At 33.1% G+C, this 19,593-nt stretch overlaps 7 protein-coding genes across 7 annotated transcripts; 4 read left to right on the top strand and 3 right to left on the bottom strand.

The window, feature by feature from the left end:
* Window positions 1-497: 497 nt before the first annotated feature.
* PPL_06374 (POT family MFS transporter) lies at window positions 498-2,444 on the top strand (the record flags this gene model as incomplete). The annotated part of the gene is made up of 3 exons (XM_020577233.1): window positions 498-699; window positions 793-910; window positions 1,061-2,444. The coding sequence occupies 3 exons, from the start codon at window positions 498-500 to the stop codon at window positions 2,442-2,444; spliced, it is 1,704 nt and encodes a 567-aa protein (XP_020432907.1).
* A 227-nt stretch (window positions 2,445-2,671) lies between these two features.
* Window positions 2,672-2,992, bottom strand: PPL_06373 (uncharacterized protein; the record flags this gene model as incomplete). The annotated part of the gene is made up of 1 exon (XM_020577232.1): window positions 2,672-2,992. One exon carries the CDS (start codon window positions 2,990-2,992, stop codon window positions 2,672-2,674), a length of 321 nt encoding a protein of 106 aa, XP_020432906.1.
* A 78-nt stretch (window positions 2,993-3,070) lies between these two features.
* On the bottom strand, window positions 3,071-6,133 carry PPL_06372 (uncharacterized protein; the record flags this gene model as incomplete). The annotated part of the gene is made up of 8 exons (XM_020577231.1): window positions 3,071-3,077; window positions 3,556-3,689; window positions 4,069-4,189; window positions 4,257-4,353; window positions 4,462-4,646; window positions 4,741-4,960; window positions 5,631-5,987; window positions 6,055-6,133. The coding sequence occupies 8 exons, from the start codon at window positions 6,131-6,133 to the stop codon at window positions 3,071-3,073; spliced, it is 1,200 nt and encodes a 399-aa protein (XP_020432905.1).
* A 386-nt stretch (window positions 6,134-6,519) lies between these two features.
* On the top strand, window positions 6,520-8,787 carry PPL_06371 (Pif1 helicase family protein; the record flags this gene model as incomplete). Its single annotated transcript, XM_020577230.1, has 3 exons — window positions 6,520-7,789; window positions 7,867-7,928; window positions 8,524-8,787. 3 exons carry the CDS (start codon window positions 6,520-6,522, stop codon window positions 8,785-8,787), a joined length of 1,596 nt encoding a protein of 531 aa, XP_020432904.1.
* Window positions 8,788-9,524: 737 nt separating this feature from the next.
* PPL_06370 (tetratricopeptide-like helical domain-containing protein) lies at window positions 9,525-12,645 on the top strand (the record flags this gene model as incomplete). The annotated part of the gene is made up of 6 exons (XM_020577229.1): window positions 9,525-10,025; window positions 10,114-10,383; window positions 10,505-11,422; window positions 11,523-11,672; window positions 11,772-12,027; window positions 12,107-12,645. The coding sequence occupies 6 exons, from the start codon at window positions 9,525-9,527 to the stop codon at window positions 12,643-12,645; spliced, it is 2,634 nt and encodes an 877-aa protein (XP_020432903.1).
* Window positions 12,646-14,040: 1,395 nt separating this feature from the next.
* On the top strand, window positions 14,041-18,251 carry docC (DOCK family protein; the record flags this gene model as incomplete). The annotated part of the gene is made up of 5 exons (XM_020577228.1): window positions 14,041-14,368; window positions 14,906-15,154; window positions 15,223-15,326; window positions 15,388-15,741; window positions 15,855-18,251. The coding sequence occupies 5 exons, from the start codon at window positions 14,041-14,043 to the stop codon at window positions 18,249-18,251; spliced, it is 3,432 nt and encodes a 1,143-aa protein (XP_020432902.1).
* A 156-nt stretch (window positions 18,252-18,407) lies between these two features.
* Window positions 18,408-19,302, bottom strand: PPL_06368 (uncharacterized protein; the record flags this gene model as incomplete). The annotated part of the gene is made up of 3 exons (XM_020577227.1): window positions 18,408-18,411; window positions 18,783-18,912; window positions 19,293-19,302. The coding sequence occupies 3 exons, from the start codon at window positions 19,300-19,302 to the stop codon at window positions 18,408-18,410; spliced, it is 144 nt and encodes a 47-aa protein (XP_020432901.1).
* Window positions 19,303-19,593: the final 291 nt, after the last annotated feature.

The following is a 19,593-nucleotide window of genomic DNA, read 5'->3' as shown; positions in this document are numbered from 1 at the left end:
GTTAATAAAAAAACATTAAAAAAAAAACCCACCATTTTTATGATTGGTTATCATCATTCCATATTATTATATATATTTACCATTTATATATACTATAACTTCAAACAATCCTAAAATACATTTTAGAATTTGTGTTTAATTTGTTAAACATATTCATATTCAAAACATTACAATTGTATTTGTATTACATATGAAATTCAGATAGAATGAAATAGGAATGTCATTTATATACAATAACAATTTTAAACAATTGTTGGTATACTAATGTAGGAACTTGTTGATGATTTTATAAATCAAAAAGAATAACACTCACCAAAACTCTTTCCAAAATTAAACACCGCTTTTATATTACCACTTTTGTCATTTGTTCAGGGATGATCTATACAAATATACTAATATATTATTTTTTATTTATAATTTTCATTTTGTTAAATCCACTTTACAAATTCCAAAAATAGATAAATTTCTCTCATTTAAATTAAATTGTCAATTTGAAAATGGCGATCGAAGATATCAATAAAACCCAGCATCATGCGGGTGAATTTGATAATACTCCAGAGTTACCAATGGATAAAGAAACTTTCTCCTCTCATGAATATGAAAAAGAAATCTATGGCGGCCAAGGAATGGACGATCAATTCCCAACCAAGGCTACCAAAGAGAATAAGAAACTGCCATCTTCTATGATCTATATTATGGGTAATGAAATCTGTGAAAGGTAAACTTTATAATGATTATTCGCCTTTTTTTAAAATAATATAACTAACTAGATTTCTATTTTTTTTTTTTTAGTATTTTCATTCTATGGTTTAAAGTCGATTCTTTCTATGTATTGTACCCAATTCATGGGTTACAATAAATCAACCGCTGTAACTGTAATTCACACTTTCAATTTTGCTGCATATGCTTTGTAAGTTGTTACTACTTTCTTTCTTAATTTTTGAATCAAAAACAAACAAACAACTAACCAATTATTTTTTCCCTCTCCTTTTTTTTTTTTTTCATTTCCATTTTTTTACTTTATATTTTATTTATTATTTTGAAATAATAATAAATATAGTCCATTACTTGGAGCATATCTTGCCGATGCTAGATTAGGTAAATTTAGAACTATCTTATATTTCAGTATTATTTATTGTATTGGAGGTATTTTCCTCTCTGTCTCTGCAGTGCCAGGTGTCACAGGTGACGGACCTGGTAATCGTTCACCATGGGGTCTCATTACTGGTCTCGTGTTGATTGCTCTCGGTACTGGAGGTATTAAACCGGTGGTATCTGCTTTCTGTGGTGACCAGCTTGGTCCCGACCAGAAAACACTACTCCAGTTGGTCTTCCAAATCTTTTACTGGTGCATCAACTTTGGTTCTTTCTTCTCGACCATCTTGACTCCGCTGCTCAGAAAGTATGTAGGATATTGGTTGGCATTCGGTGTTCCCGCTATCCTCTTGCTATTTGCCACTTTAGTCTTTATCCTCGGTTACAAGAAATACGTCAAGCGTCCAACCACCGGAAGTATTTTGCTCGACTCTTGCAGGATCGTTGGAACTGGTATTGCCGAAAAATTCAGATCTAGACGTGCTGGTTACGACGACCGTTACTACAACTCTCACTGGTTGGACCGTGCAAAGATCAGACACGATCCAAAGTTGGTCGATTCAGTGCGTGCCGCCCTCAAGGTTATTCTCGTATTCGTCCCAATGCCATTCTTCTGGTGTCTGTACGACCAAACCTCATCGAGATGGACTCAAACCGCCGAAACTATGGATCTCTCCATCGGAAGTGTCAAGTTGGAAGCCGATCAAATCCAAGCTATCAACCCATTGCTCATTATGATTTTGGTGCCAGTGTTTGAGTACTGCTTGTATCGTCCACTCAAGAAGAGAAACATCAACTTCCACCCATTGCTTCGTATCACCATCGGTATGTGGTTGTCGATTGCCGCTTTCCTCTTGGCTATGTTCATCGAGATGAGAATCGACAAGGAACCAGTTGGAACCGTCTCTGTCTTCCTCCAACTGCCACAATACGTCTTGCTCACCTGCGCTGAAATTCTCATCTCCATCACCAGTTTGGAGTTTGCCTACTCACAGGCACCAGCAACCATGAAGTCGATTATCATGTCATTCTACTTGTTATCTGTCTCCCTCGGAAATGTTATTGTAGTCGTTGTTGTCGATGGTGTCAGCATCACCCCACAATGGAAGGAGTACTTGGTATTCTCATGTATCATGGCTGTATTCACTGTTGTTTTCATGGTTATCGCCTGGAGATACAAACCAGTCGATCCATCGATCTACGAGTTTGAAGAACCAAAGGACGAGAACGAGACCGAATTGGAGCTATCCGAAAAGCCAAGCAAAGCTCTCCCACCACATCTCCGTGAATCTCAAACTCCACTCAATCAAAACATCCCATTGGACATGTCAATTGACAAGACCAACTAAAAAAAGAAAAAGTAAAACATACAAACAAAATCAACCCAAATCCATCCACTCAAATTGTATTCAATAATTAAATAATAAAATATATAAAAAAAAATTTAAAACAAATTTAATACTTTGTTTATTTTAATTTAATTTTTGTATTAATCTAAAAATATTATCTATATAGTTTAGATCTATACAGGTTTTATAATTATTTATATAGGGATATGGAAGTTGAAAATGTATTATTAGATTGCATATTTTTCAAAAATTGAAATCAATTGATCCAGAAAATCTGGGTATTTAGTTGAAACATCAAAAGTTGAACCAATTCTCTTTTCAGAATATGAAACAGTGTATCTGTAGGAATTAGGTGTTGATAATGGGTTTGGATTTGTATATTTAGGATCCAATGATTTAAATTGATCAGAGTCAATGATTTCATCCAATTTTCTGACATCTTCAGGAGTCAATTTTCCTTTTTTATTGGCTTGATTAAAAAAGAATCCAGTATCCACATCGATTTCTATACTTTTATAGTCTCCATTTAAACCACCCGTTCTAGTCATAATAAAACTACCCTAATAGCAAAATTGTTAATTAATTATTTCTTCAATATTTATTTGAAAAAACATACCAATACATGATTATAATCTAAATAAATTAAAAAACAAAATATTAAAAATAGAAAATGTAATTTCATTTTTAATTTAATTTTAATTTTAATTTAATAAATTTGATAACTATTTATAGATTGATTTCTATTCTTTTCTTTAATTTAATTAAAATTTAATTTAAATTTAATAAAAATGATGAATAAATTATATCTATTAAATTTTTACGATTTAAATAAATTTAGATTTGATTTTGATATTTATAGGTTTTTTATCTTACTGTGAGAAATTGAGTAAGTTATATTGTAAATATCGAAATTTGAACAAACATGTTTCCACACCCCTCTTTATACTTTTACAAATTAAACACACACTTAATATCATGTTATTTTTTTTTTTGGTTTTTGGATTTTTTATTGACAATACCAATCATCAAAGTGTCAAGAGGAGGTCAGTTGAACAGTTGAATAACAAAAACGAAGATCCTCATTATCCATTTGATTATCTATCTACTCTACTCCTTTTTTTGGAGAATGAAATTCAATTCATTTATGCAATATTCCCTATATGCCAATAGTACTAAACGTCTTTTGAGATAATTGCTAGATAGCTCACTTTCATACCACAACCCAACCAAACCAAACCAAAATGACTTATCAAAAAATATTATTATAATAGATATTTATATATAGAATATTATATTTTACATATATATATTTTATTTATTTTATATAAATATGGTTAAAATTATTAGATTTAAATACTATATTTATAAAATTAATAATAAAAAAGAAAGAATCTTTATATTTATAAATGTTTTTATTAGTTTGTACGTTTTTTATCAAAATAAAAAAAGTAAAGATAATATATATAATTATATACACAAATAATAATAATAATAATTATAAAAGTTTATTCGTTGTTTCGTTTTTTGTTCGGATATCTTATTGTATTAAAACGTATTTGGTTGGTCATAAATGTAGTCTTTAGATTGTTGTAAAGTTAAATAAAGCATAACGATTGTTTAATACTGTGCCGTAATCACCGACATCACCTATTCCCATACTTGGTGAAATGAAAGCTGTTGGTGGAATGTTTAATGTTGCAAATGTCTGATTAAGATTATCAATATCATCCCATGCCAATGTAATACTAAATAATAATTATAATACGTCAGTATATTATTGTTTTTCATTGTATTATGTATATATATACTTACTGTGGTTGAAATTGTGAGAATACATTTGGTGAACCATATTTTGTAATCATATCTATCTTTTCTGTTCTAACTGGTTCTGGTAACTCATATACCCATGCTATTATATATATATATATATATATAATATTCAACAACAATGATAATGTAATTAATATAACCTTATTTACTATTCTAAACTTATTTAACTAACTAACTAATAACTTACATGGAATGGGTTGATTCGGTACGATATATTTACAAGTTGTATTTACAATGAGATCAGAGATATATTGAAGACATGGATTGACCTCGACATTCCACATTCCATATTGTCCAATAACGACAGTCTCGATACAATTGATCTTACAATTGAGTGCCTTTTGTTGAATTTGTTCGAAAATAGCATTGATACTGTTTTGTTTTGTTTTTTTCAAAGAGTTGTTATTAGTATATATATTTATAATAAATAGTAATAATAACAACATCAACAAAGGTGATAACATACTCGTTTACAATGGAACCAATCTCAGTTTCAAGGAATTGCGTTAGATAGAGAGTGATGTGCGGTAGTGATGTAACTCCTAGGTCGATTTGATCGTTCGGTGCCATCTCTCTGATCTCTTTATTGTAACCCATCACTAGCTGATAGGTGTTTGCATCCAATTGCAAGTGGATATCGAGTGACACACCATCTTGATTCTGTGATTCCACAAAAGATATCACTCCTACTATAAAAAGCAATGAAATGGCACTCGCAAATATATATTTATTATTCATATCTTTTTTCTTAACAATCTTATTTATTACAATCTAATATTGTTATGATAAAGAATACTGTTATTATTAAGATGTGTCTATATTTATATCTGTAGCTATAGAGCAATTAAAGGTAAAAAAAAAAAAAAAGATCTCGTTTTTTTTTTTTTTGTTTTTCAAGATTAAATTGTTTGTTTAAGCAATCTTGTATTGTCATACGATAAGATATTAATATGTTTATCTATCAATCGATAAATATTACCTGATTGTGATTGTTCAAATTACATTGTACAAACACTCTCTTTTATATAAAATAGGCGATGATCGATCAATCAATCAGATAAAAAAAAATAAACACACACATTTTCACTAAGTAATAAGTAAACAATCAATCAGTCAATCAATCACTCGATCTTTTTATTTTAAACACATGATCATGATATCACAGATTTAAAACTTTCAATAAATTATAAGATATAATAATTAGAAAATATTATTTATTTATTTATTTGAATCAAATTATAATAGATTTAATAATTATTTTTTATTTCTGTTGTTGGTGTTGCGTTTGTTTAACAATTTTCTGTTCTTATGTTATGTTATGTTATATGATGTTTGGTAAATAGACATTAAAATAACGGTAAAGTAATGAGGCAAAATGAATGATTGAAGATCCAACCAAGAATGAAGCGACGCTCGATGGTATGCCAAATATAAAGTAATCTAGTAGGAGTACATCGTGTTCTTTTATCTTTCTGTTTTTCGATCGCAGGTAGAACGGTCGTTTCAACATATCGGGAATCGCAATGATAATGGTTGCCAGCAGATAGATGACACTCTGTAGAACTGCTACACCAATTGCCTTCAGCGTAATAAGATCTTCTGCAGGCAAGAAGATTGCCCATGCTATTCCACCAATAAGATTCACAAAGAAACAAGTATAACAAGGTAACAATAAAAGTTCTGAACTATTACTTCCACTATTATTATTACTATCTTTTAAATCATGATCTTTATCTTTACATCTTTATCTTCGTCTTTTATATTTTATTTTTATTTATACTTTTATCATCTTTCTTTTTATTTTCAAGAGTTGTAGTATTATTATCTTTTTTCAATCTTTGTTTAGTTGTATCTGACATTTTGGTGTGATTAATCACAAGTTAGCAATTATTTTCATAATAAGCGAGTTCAGTGATCACTACAAAAATTTGAATTTTCAATTGTTGAAAAATGTTACATTATTAAATTTCAGAATATCTGATACAACTAAACAAAATAGGGTTGTATTATTCAATTATATTATAATTCTTGATTAATATTAGAATATAAAGTAAATAATATAAAGAAATATAAAAAATCGCAGTAATTGCGGTTAAGTAAATCACAAAAAAATGAGAAAAAACAATAAAAAAAAAAAATCTAAAAATGGTTTCTTTTCTTTCCATTGTTGGTCATGAAAAATTGTTGATAGTTGTTAAATTGATTGTTTGTTGTTTGTTTTATTTCGTTTATTTAAAGGAGGATCATGTTAAATATCAATAGATTTAATAATATTACAAGATCATATTATTGTTATGGTCATCATCCAATTAGATCATCGCTAATAACCAGCATTCATCGTCATAGTTATAGTCCACAATCTCATAGAAACAACTACTCTTCTGACAGTAGTAATAATGATGATGATAGTGGTGGTAGTGGTAATGATGATTTTCAATCTTATGTATCTATAAGTACTGTAACTACTACAACTGATAGTAATAGTAATAATTTTTATAATAATTATAATAGTAGTAGTTATAATAACAGTAAATCAAACTTTAATAATAAAAATTTAAATCTATCGGTTACATTACCAAAGATCATTAAAGTAAAGAAACCAAGATCGGTCAACACTATTTTGAAACAAATACAATTGGAGCAAGAACAACAACAACAACAATTAGCTATTCCCAAACAAATACAATTTCAAAGAAAACAACAACAACAACAAAAACAACAACAACAACAACAGAATCTTTCTACTTTTGACATGTTAGCACAAAATGATATGATAAATAAAAAACAACAACAACCACCTTTACAATCAAACAAAGAAAACATCAATGATCTAATGAAAGATGGAATGAAAAATGCAATTATACAATCTATTTTTAGTAGTTCAGTTACTTCGTCGTCGTCATCATCATCAGCATCAACATCAACAACAAACCCAATTTCAACTGTAAATAACAACAACAACAACAACATTAGTGAAATGTCTGAAAATGGAAATTTGAAAAACGAATCATTAGAATCAACTACTACAACAACAACCACCACAACCACAACAACTAAAAAGAAAAGATCAAGAAAACAACAAAAAGATGAAGAGATTGATTATGATCTATCGGAGAAACTTACAGCGGAGCAAGAGAGTATCGTTAATTTGATTGTCGAAGGCAAGAAGAATGTATTCTTCACTGGTAGTGCCGGTACAGGTAAATCGTTTGTTCTCAAACACATTGTGCATCGTCTGCGACAGAAACACGAGAATCAAGTGTATGTAACCGCTGCCACCGGTATTGCTGCTGTAAACATTGGTGGTGTCACTCTACACTCGTTTGCCGGTATCAAAATGGGACATGGAACCATAGACCAACTCACCATAAACATTCTCAAATCGAAACTGTACACCAAGCGATGGACCGACGCCAAAGTGCTGGTCATCGATGAAATATCGATGATTAACGCTGAGCTTTTCGAAAAACTAGATGCCATTGCCAAAGTAATAAGATTCAATGATGAACCCGTAAGTAATAATAATAATAATAACTTTTGTTGTTTTTCTATAGTATAAACAACAATCATTAATATTTTATATCTATATTAGTTTGGAGGATTACAATTGGTGTTGTGTGGAGATTTCTTTCAGTTACCGCCGGTCGTTGGAAAGTATGTTTTCGAATCGGAAGCGTGGAGTCGTTGTATCAATGATTGTTTGGAGTTGACCACTGTGATGCGACAGAAAGAAGAGAGTTTTGTAAATATTTTAAATCAATTGAGAAAAGGTGTGGTGAAAGACGATTCGATAGAGATGTTGGAGTCGTGTAATCGGCCACTCGACATTTCCAATGGCGTGTTGCCAACCAAGTTGTATACGATCAACCAGGAGGTCGACGATGAAAATAGCAAAGCACTGGCAGAGTTGCCAGGTGACTCGGTTACTTTCAATGCTATCGATAGTGGTTCCGACGAGTTGATCGAGGTGTTGGAACGCGATTGTCCGGCGCCACAGCGACTCACTCTGAAGGTGGGCGCGCAAGTAGTGCTCCTGCGAAAACTAAAGGGAACGAAACTTGTCAATGGATCGCGTGGCGTAGTAACGGATTTTGTTCGCGTCAAAACGAGAAAAGCGACTGCCTACTCGGAGGAGAACGAGATGCTGCCAGTGGTGTTATTCAACGACGGCACCAAAGTGACTATTAAACCGGCCGATTGGAATATCTGGAGTGAGAAGCGTGCAACTCGTATGCAGATTCCACTGAAGCTGGCGTGGGCACTCACCATACATCGCGCACAAGGTATGACACTCGACAAGGTGGAGTGTAAATTGGAGAAGACTTTTGCCAACGGACAAGGATACGTAGCGTTGTCACGTGTCAAAACTTTGGACGGACTCTATCTTCAAAGCTTCAAAAAGACATCGATCCGTACCAGTCTCAAAGCGATCCAATTCGAAAGGAAATATCTCAAACAGATTTCCAAACTCACCAAAGATTCAACTCCAAAGAAATTTCATATAAAATATTAACTTGTTATTATTATTATTTAACGAAACAAAAAAAAAAAAAAAACAAATTATTAATTCTATTTATTTGTATGAATGAAATTGATTATTATTTGAATTTTGATAAAATTTTCTTGTCTCACACTGTGACCAATCGTTATTCCATCTCTAGAAAAACATGTACACTGCAGTTATCACTCAACATTAGTTGGTAAAGTAGAATTACTGACTCGTTTTAAGACAATTTCATTCAGTGAATAAAACCAAAAAGATAATTGATCATTAATCATATGATTAATAATTTTAAAATATGTTAAAAGGAGATGATTAATGCGAAAGTTGGAAGTTCAAAAATGAAAAAAAGTTTTTCAATAGTTTTTTTTTTTAAAATGATTTTTTTTATTTTATTTTTTTTGTTTGATCATTATTTCCTTTTAAAAATAAGCGAAAGTAATTAAAGTCTTAATAAGGACAAGACAAACAAACACTAAATATCAGCTAAACAACAAACAAATAAAACAAATTTATCAATTACTGAAAAAATTAAATTTTAGAAAAAAAGATTTTTTTTTTTTTTAAAAAATTCAATCAGTAACAGTCAATCAAACTTGAATTAAAAGTAATTTTATTTTTTTTTGTTTGTTACAACTTTCAATTTAGTTTAGTCAGTTCAAGTAGTATAACACACACACACACACACACACACCCATTTATAAATATATATTTGATAGATACAGACAGATATTGTTTATAATTTATAAATGGCACCACCAAAAAAGACAAAAAACAACGCTGCTACTACTGCTGCTACTGCTGCTACTACTGCTGCTTCTTCTTCAACTACCAATGGTAGCAACAACAGCACTACTACAGTCGATGAGTTGTCAAAGAAGGATCGCAATGCACTGACAAGCGTATCAAAGTTGTACGACGAGAAGAAATATAAGAAGGCGTTGAAGGAGGCCAACGACTTTCTCAAGTTGCACCCGAACAACATCGATTGTCAGTGTTTCAAGACGCTGATCATCTACAAGCTCAACAAGAAGGAGGAGGCACACGATCTCGCCAAGAGCATTCTGCGTGCCAATCTCTCGAGTTTCACCGCTTGGCACACTCTCGGATTCCTCCATCGTCAAGACAAAAACTATGCAGAGGCATTGAAGTGTTTCAGAAACGCCAGTAAACACAACAAGGAGTCTGTACAGATTCTCAAAGATCTATCACTAGTTCAAATCTACCAAAGAGATCATATTGGTTTAAAGGTAAAACAAAACAAAACAAAACAAATAGATCTAGAAATCTAGAAAAGTTAAATACATACTAAACCTATCTATCTATCTATCTATTTAGGATACATATACAACATTACTCCATTTACAACCAACAAACAAAGGAAATTGGATTGGATTGATTCTTACCAATCATTTATTGGGTAATCTCACAAAAGCTTGCAGTATTTTGACAGACTTTTTCGATGTTTTGGACCAAAAGGAGAATGTAGGATTGAAATTCACAGAGTTGCAACTCTACAAATGTATGATTCTCGAGGAGATGGGTGAATACGATCAAGCACTATCAATCTTGAAAGACAATGAAAAACAATTGTTGGATAAACTCTATGTAAGTAGTGATCACTAAAACAAACAAAAAAAAATAGTGCGAATCAATCAACAACAAAAATGTTAACACTATAGTCTTGATCAATAATCAACAACAAACTACTACTGAACTATTCGAATAGGTTAAACAAAAGATTGGTGAATTGCTGCTAAAGAAGAAACAGTTTGGCGAGGCAGAGAAGATCTTTAAGGAGCTGCTCAAAGCCAACTCTGAGAACTATCTATATCATCAGAAACTCTGGGAAGCCAAACAGATTCAATCGTTGGACGGCCTGAGTGAGGCACAGACCAAGGTGATGATTGAACTCTACGATTCGTTGATCAAGGAGTACCCAAAGAGTATGATGGCCCAGAAGATACCATTGAAATTCTTGGATGCCAACTCCTCGCTGTTCCGCGATCGTTTGATAAAGTTTGCAAAGCATTTCCTCACCAAGGGTATTCCATCGCTTTTCAACAATCTCAAGTCACTCTATGGCAACGCCGACAAGGTCAAGGTCATTGAGAAGCTGTTCCTCGACAACTATCAATCGTTGGTCGACAACCAGACTCTTGTAGTTGAGAGCAGTGTCGCTGCTGATGCCGCAGCCGCTGTCACCAAGGAACCACCCTCCACATTCCTCTGGACACTCTACTTCTTGACCTATCACTACGATCGTGTTGGCAATGCAGAGCGCGCCTTCCACTACTTGGACGAAGCGATCAAGCATACTCCTACATCGGTAGATCTCTACACTACCAAAGCGAAGCTGCTCAAGCACCAGGGTAACTTGGATGCCGCTGCAGAGTGCTACGAATACGCCAGAAAGATGGACATGGCCGACCGTTACCTCAACACCAAGTCCACACTGTACGCACTGAGAAACGACGACATCGAGTCATCGCAAAAGATCTTCTCGTACATCATCGACAAGAACGAGAACTTCCTCAAGAACATCACCGACTTCCAATGCCAATGGTACGAAAAGGAAGCCGGTCTATCATATATGAGACAAGCTGAATATGGACAAGCACTAAAGATGTTGTATTATGTTGAAAAAGTAAGTATTATTTAAACATGTAGATGATTGATTTCATTCAAAATCTAGATTTGTATATATATATTAATAATAATATTTGTTACTTGCTTGTATCTTGTAGCATTTCAATGAATTCATAGATGACCAATTCGATTTCCACAATCATATTCAAAAGAAATTGACTTTGAGATCCTATATTCAATTCTTGAGATGGGAAGACAATATCTATAAGAACAAACCATATCATGATGCCGCTATTTTAATTATTAAGGTAAATAACAGATAACAATAACAACAAGTTGATGATTTATTAATTGAATATAATATTATTATTCTCTCTCTCTTCCAGATTTATATGATATTATTAAAGAAACCATGGACTCCAAAACCAGAGAGTGACGAAGAGAAGCAAAAGAGAGAAAAATTAGTACAACAACACAAGGATTCACCAACCTATGATTCAGAAGGAAACATTATTGAATTCGACGATGATCCTCATGGTGACAGATTGGCATGCGTTTCAGATGTATTCGTGCCAGCCAACAAGTTTTTAGATAATCTTCTCAAATATAATCCAGATTCAATTCCAGTTCATGAAGTTGCTTGTCAAGTATATATTGCCAGCAGTATGTATATTTTATCATTTACTTTTTTAATCATAATAATACTCAGATCTCTCTAACATTTATTTATTATTATTTTCAGAAAAATATCAACTTGCTTTGGTATCATTATTAAAATTAAAGAAAGAATGCCCAGAGAATCCATTGTATCACCGTTATTTGGTTGCTCTCTTTGCTGCTGTCGAGGCAGACAAGGAGATAAAGGACACAGACAAACAATCGATCGCCGATCAACGTGAACAATTGTTGGGTGGTGCTGATGTCACTCTCGCTCAGTACAATGAGAAGTATGCCGGTGCTCACAGCGATTCCGTTGCACATAGATTCGTCGTTGGTGAAGCTCTCTTTGCGATCACCGGTGACAAGAACCAAGCACTTGCCAAGATCATGGATCTCAGCGGTGCTGCCACCTGGAAGAACTGTCAGGACAACCTGAATCAAATTGCCTTAGTATTCGGTGATGAAGATGCCAAGCGTTATAGAGAGATCTGCCACCAACGATTCCCAACTGCCAAATGCTTCAAAGAGCCAGAGGTTAAAGTGGCAACACCAACCACCGAGCCAGCCGGAGCACTCGAAACAACCACTACTGAAACCAAACAAAATGGAACAGCTCAATAAAATAAATAAATAAAAAAGTAGTTTAAAAAAATATTTAAATAAACAACAAATATTAAATTAATACACAATTACAATTATAATACTATTTTAATTATAATATTAATAATTATAATCCATTCCAATCAATATGATAATAATCTTTCCATTTTCAATTTAAAATTCAAATTAACTTTTTTCGCGTGAAAAACTGGCGCCAATTCTCACACTAAATTCAAATGTTTGGATCAAGAAAAATTAACTGTTACAAGTTCTGATGATCAAAACACCTGACACATTTGATTATCATAAAACAAAGTTGAATAGAAGTTATTAATTGTTGTTCTTTTTTTTTTTTTTTGTTAGTTTATTCTACCAGATAAAAAAATTTGATTGTCAAATCAATCAATCAATTTATATAGTAGTATATCAACTTACTCTTATTTATATAGTATCACAAAAAATTAAAATTTAAACACAAATCAAATAAATTAACACAATTAGTTAGTAAACACAAATCAACACAAATAAGTGAGTGACCACAGAAAGACAAATAGTTTCATCATCATCTGAACTTTTGCTGCCCAAAACACAATAGAATAATTAATAGTTTTAATCTAAATACATCACTACACACACCGCATAGTTTATTTTAGTTTAGTTTATTTTAGTTTATTTTAGTTTAGTTTTGTTTATTAGTTGTTTACCAAAGCGTTTTAACAAAAACAACACACAACAACACAACACAACACAACAGAATAATAAAAATCAATCATTAATTACCATCAAATTAATTATAGATATAGGAGTAGAAGTACCAATTAATTTAGTTATTATTATTAATTTCTAAATATTTTTTTGTTGTTACTATTACTACTATTATTGATAATTATTAATAATTATTGCATTTCCTCTCTCTTTCTTTCTTTTACTTGCCAATTTAATATTAATATTAATATTTCTCTCTCTTTTGGTGTTTTGTTAAAGTAGAGCCACCCACCACAACGTCCAAAACAAACCCCCCTCTTTTACTTTATGTTTATTTAATATAAATCTCACACTTCCTAACGAAAGAATAGTAGTAGCTATTCCAATTTCATTCAACTCAAAATATTTCACCTCAAATTCAATATCTATTACTTCTTCTTTTCTATTTTATAGATACAGTCGTTAGTTATATTCCAAATTCAAAGATACAATAAAAAACAACAATAGGAAATTACATTAAATATTATCAAACTTTTAAAATTTAGAAAATAATAGTAATAGCAAAAGTAATAATAGTTTAAAATAGAATAATATTTATTAATAATATCGCAGATCAGTACTTCAATGTTTGATTAATCAACTTTTCCATATATTTTTTAATTTTCCTTCCAAATTTTATTATTTATTTGTAAAAAAAAACAACAGTAAATCATGTTAAATATAGAAGATCCAACAATTAAAGTTGATGATTCAACAACATCATCCTCTTTGTCAACCAATTATCAATCATATAAATTTAGTATTGGAAAACCTCTACCAACGATTGTGGATGACGATTCTGAGATTGTTTCAAATAATAATAATAATAACAACAGAAATACAGATAATAAAACAGCTGATGAAACATCAAGCACAATTAGTGATATTGCATTTTATTCACGTCAATTCCTCAGTCCATTCACTCGCCCCAGATCTTCCACTATTTCCGGCTCACCGAATTCCTCTCCCAGCAGACAAATATCAACGCAACTCCAACAATGTATTAATAGCAATCCACAGCAACAGTTATCAGGACGTGTTTCTCGTCCGAGTTCAATGGACGACTACTCTCTGAAGCGAAGTCAACACCTCATAAATTTGGACATCGGTTCACTCACCATCAACAACAATGGCATGCTCACACCGACTGCCTCTCCAACCAGATGCATCACACCCAACCAACACCACTACCAATCGCCACTAACACCACCCACCCAAACAACACCTTCCACCCCAACCGAGCTATACTCCAGTCAGTACGCAGTGTATCCTACGCCCTCGAAACGTTGCTCCACTTCACTGCTCCCCACAGAACTTCAGGACGTCATGAATGTCAACACCAACAAAGTGTTCTCACCGCCAAGACGTCGTAAGACTTGCGCTTCTCTGGCGTCGCGTGTCTACTCTACCACCAACTCACCGGAGCAGGCGCAACTCCTCCTGACACCACCGCCATCGAACGTCGCCACACCCGAGACACTGTCGCCAGTGAACACCGCACAAACCAGCGGACAAGCATTCTTCTACGCCTATACAGATGCACAGAATCTTCTTGCCCAAGGTGGTCTTTCACATCTACCAGCCGAACTATTGTTGGCGATATTCCAATTCTTCACACCACAAGAGATATGTGTAGTCGGTATGACATGTAAATGGTGGCAAATAGTCTCCGAACAAAATTCACTCTGGATCACCAAATTCCAAGAGAATTTCCAAAGACCACTGACAACCCTTGAAAAATTCCAAAATGCCAATGAATCATGGAAAGAATTATATATTCAACATTGTAAATATATATTAATATTACCATTTTTATTTCTATTTTTATTAACAATAATAACAATATTATTATAGATTTTATGGATAGTTCATATAGTGAAATAGAGAGATTATTAGTTCTATTCCCAGTTACACCGGAATATGAACATGATATTACAATTTTATTAAATAGAGTTTTGGTATGTTGTTATCTTTAATAGAATATTGATATTTATATTAACGGAATAATATTATTTATAGACATATTTAAAACATACAGAATGTTTATCGGAATATATATTAAAGTTGGAGGAATTAAAGAATATTCATATTATATTTGGAAATAAGATTGAAGCAGCAATATGTTTATTGAATCATAGTCAGTTAATTAGTTGGAATGCAGATGCCACATTCAACGAAGAATATGGATATCCAAGTGAGTCACACTCTGATCGTAAGGAAAGACTGCTAAACAATGCACTGGAGTTATTCGTTGAGGGAAAGTACTGGGAGAGAGCACTTATCATCATTAGAAAACTCAGAAAGAAATACAACAAGGATCTATCAAGACAAACCGATAAGCAGCTGCTAATTAAAAAGATGGTTTTACTCTCTGTATGTATTGTGTTTATGTATTGGAGAAAAGTGTTTTCCAAAAATATGCCAAGCTCAAATTTATATATTTGAAATTTACTAACCACTTTTTATAATTCATTTTATTTATTTAGAAATCAGAACATACTTGTTATCAATCAATAGAGGGTAAAGACGGTAGATTCTTTGAGGAGTATTTCTTTGTTGAGTTTAGAGGCAAAGGTTTCCCAAAGTCGGTCGATGGCAAAAAGTTTATTTTCCGCGGCAAAGAACTGGAGAAACTTGGATATTTTGTTGGTCGACTAAAGAATAGATATCCAGGTGCCGAAGTCGTTCCAAAGACAGAGAAGAACGAATTTGGCACTGGACAATATATTCATATTCGTCCATGCAAACCGATATCGATGCCAAAACACATTGTTGGAAGTGCTGCAGGTGCTTCGCTATCTCTGACCTACAACCTGAACAGCCAAGAGTCAGCACACATGCGTCGATCCAACTATAAGAACGAACAATCGTTTATCAACAACAATGCCAAACTCTTTTTCTACTCGATGCCATTCAAGAAGCAGAGCCAACAGCAGCAACCGCGAAGTGACAATGAGTTCCTCGATCTCTGGACTTGTCATACCTATATCGTTGCGAAATCGACATTCCCAGGGCTGATTCGTTGCACCGAGGTCAAGTCCATCATTGAAATTCAAAAGAATCCATTGGAGACTGCAATTGAGACACTGGAGAAGAAGAACAAACAGTTGGAATCGATATTTGCCACAACGAAGCAAACGAAAGAATGGTCAAATCTGCTCACCATGGCGTTGGATGGTGTAGTCGATGCCGCTGTGTCTGGAGGTGTCAATATGTATCGTGTATTCTTCAGTTTGTCGTACATCCAGGAGAACAGCGGACATCTTCAGCTGCTCCACAGTCTCAAGAGTATTCTACTGCAGCAACGAAATCTCTTGGAGACCGGTCTCGACATCCACGCTCACTACTGTCCGGCCAATATGAAAGCACTGCAAACCAAGATGGAGCGATGTTTTGAAAAGTGGAAACAGATCATCAGTGAACTGGTGGTTCATGAAATCAATTGTGAAGAGCCATCTCTAGAGATTGCCAAGCCACCTTCTCCCATCAAGATGCTCGATGCCATTGACTTGCCATCTGTTTCTGCATCGTTATCATCGTCGAAACTCAACATTCAACACGCATCAACATCAACATCAACAACAACAACAACAACATCAACAACATCGGTGGTATTATCACCTTCCAAGCAGATTCTTCAACCACCAACAACCTCACAACTCAAACACTCCTCGTCGTTGATTGCACCGAGAGGATGGATCAACGGTCAGAAGCAACAGCCAATAAAGCGTGTCATTCCAACTACCGCTGCCAGTTCAACAACCGTCAGAAAACCATCGACACCGTCATCGCTGCTTGCACTCACACCCTCAAAGATACCAACGAAATCAATGCATAAGACACCAACCAACAGCAGCAGCAGTAGCAGTCTTCTAAAGAAGCAACAGCAACTAGTAAATACACCACTCAACGAAGTATCGAATCAATCAAACAATCTATCGAACAAATCACCGATTACACTCGCACACATCAGTCCCATTGTACCAATACCACCGAAACCATCAACACCAACAACACCAAGCATCACATCCACCAGCATCATATCGAAATCCACTAGTTCTCCATCGATTTCTTCCAACTCTAACTCTAAATCAACAACTAACAACAGTAGCAGTAACAGCAACAGCAGCACAGTAAGAACAACAACTACTACAACATCGTCGTCGTCGTCGTCCTCATCACTCTATCGACCTACACTTAGTCATCTTGCCAAGAAGGAATCACCACCTACCAATACACCAAATATTACATCGCCAATCATGAAATCACAGACATCTAGTAGTAAACCACAAACATCACCACACTCCAAACCATCGTTGGGTCTAACACTTACCAATATCAAGAGAAGGCTATCTTCAAACTCGAGTTCATCTTCTTCGTCATCAGCGAGTCACGCTAAAACCAACATTGAAGAAAAGAAGGTTGTAAGCAGTAGTAAACCACCGAAATTCAAAGAGACAACAACATCAACAACAAGCACAAGCACAAGCAGTTCTAGCTTGAATAATACTACAACTTCTATTGCGCTGAAAGCAAGACCACCAACACCACCAAGACAACATCCACTAGTACAACACCAACAACAACCGACAACACAATCAAATACAACACTTTCTAAACCACCACTATCACCAGGTGCCAAACGTATTGTAAAGTCATCATCTACCACCAGCAGTAGCAGTCAATTCAACTATCCCTCGGACATTGTAGATTCGCCACTCATCAAACATGGATACAACAAGCGTGTAGCACTCACACCATTGCCTCTTTCACTTAGTCTATCGACTGCATCGGCATCTGCCTCCATTGCAACTCCTTCAAGCACCAATGTCTCATTAAAACCAAGACCACCAACACCACCAAAAATTTCGATATCCAATTAAGATAACAACAAACAACAACAAACAACAACAACAACAACAACAATTACTATTATTATCATCATTATTAGTAACTATAGATTTGGTTGTATAGTTAACTATAACAAAAAACAAAAAGAAAAAAAAACTATCAAAATAAAAATGATTATAATTTATATTTTATCTATTTATTAAATGAATATATGAATAAACAAACCTACAATATTTAGTTTATTTATAATATACAACTTATTATTATATTATATAATATTATATAAGGTGAATTTAAATGTAAAGACTACTACATATATGATTTACAAAAGACCTGCATCTATCTTTTTTTTTTGCAATGATATGTTGTCTGTTTATGCGCTATTGAGGGTTTAGTGTTTTGTTCTCTGGTTCTTTCTTATTCTCTATTTTGTTATAGGTAGGTTGTAGTTGGTTTTTTTGGTTGATTGGTTGGCTAAGGGTTGGTTGATTCTAATCTTTTGGTAATAAATTATATTCTCTTCTTATATTTATTTCAACAACAATCTTCTCTTTGTGAAATACATATAGATTAAAAAGCTAGAAGCAGACACTACAGAGAACCATAGAATATTTCTTGTTGCATTTGATTTTTTATCTGTTTCCTCACTTTCCGTTGAGAATCTTTTGAAAATCGATCTAAATATCATATTATCTAAAAGATAAATAATAGTCTTTTTCTTTATTTAATTATTTATTCATGTTAATTTATATTTATAAACCAATAATTATAATAATATGTCCATCAATCATATAGAATGTACATACTTTTCGTTTATTTGAGAAAAAAATTAAAAGTAAGTAAAAAATCAATCAAAGATTTCATGTTTTTTTTCTCCAACAAAAAAAAACCTCCACGCTTTTTTTTTGTAAAAAAAAAACAAAAAAATAATCAAAAAACAGATATTAAATATTATTAGTATCTTTGGAATCAATAAACCAATCACAGAGCAAATGATAAGAATGATTAGTGTCATCAATTTAATATAAACATTGTTGTTTTTTTTTAATTTTTAGATTTGTCCAGGGACATACGTAGTCTCATTTTTTTTTAGATCAGTTTTGTTCCCGATTTTTTTGGGAAATGATAGTTTTGGAAGGTCACATCTTTGATGTTTATTTGAAAACCAAAAAAAATTTTGTGTCTGGTTTTTCAACCGTAGAAATTCAACCGGTCTGTAAAGGAAATTTTATTATAAAAATCACCATTTACCATCTATAATTTAAAAAAAATAAAATTTTGATGCTGTTGGATCTTGAATTCGTCTGAACAATGATTGTTTGCAAATTCATTTTTTAATTAGATCTGTCAACATTGCAATTTGAATCTTTGAAT

The sequence above is a fragment of the Heterostelium album genome, assembly GCF_000004825.1.
Source record: "Heterostelium album PN500 unplaced genomic scaffold PPL_contig15, whole genome shotgun sequence".
NCBI classification, from domain to species: Eukaryota; Evosea; class Eumycetozoa; order Acytosteliales; family Acytosteliaceae; genus Heterostelium; species Heterostelium album.
The sequence above is the reverse complement of the archived record's forward strand: the minus strand, read 5'-3'. Positions and strand labels throughout refer to the sequence as shown.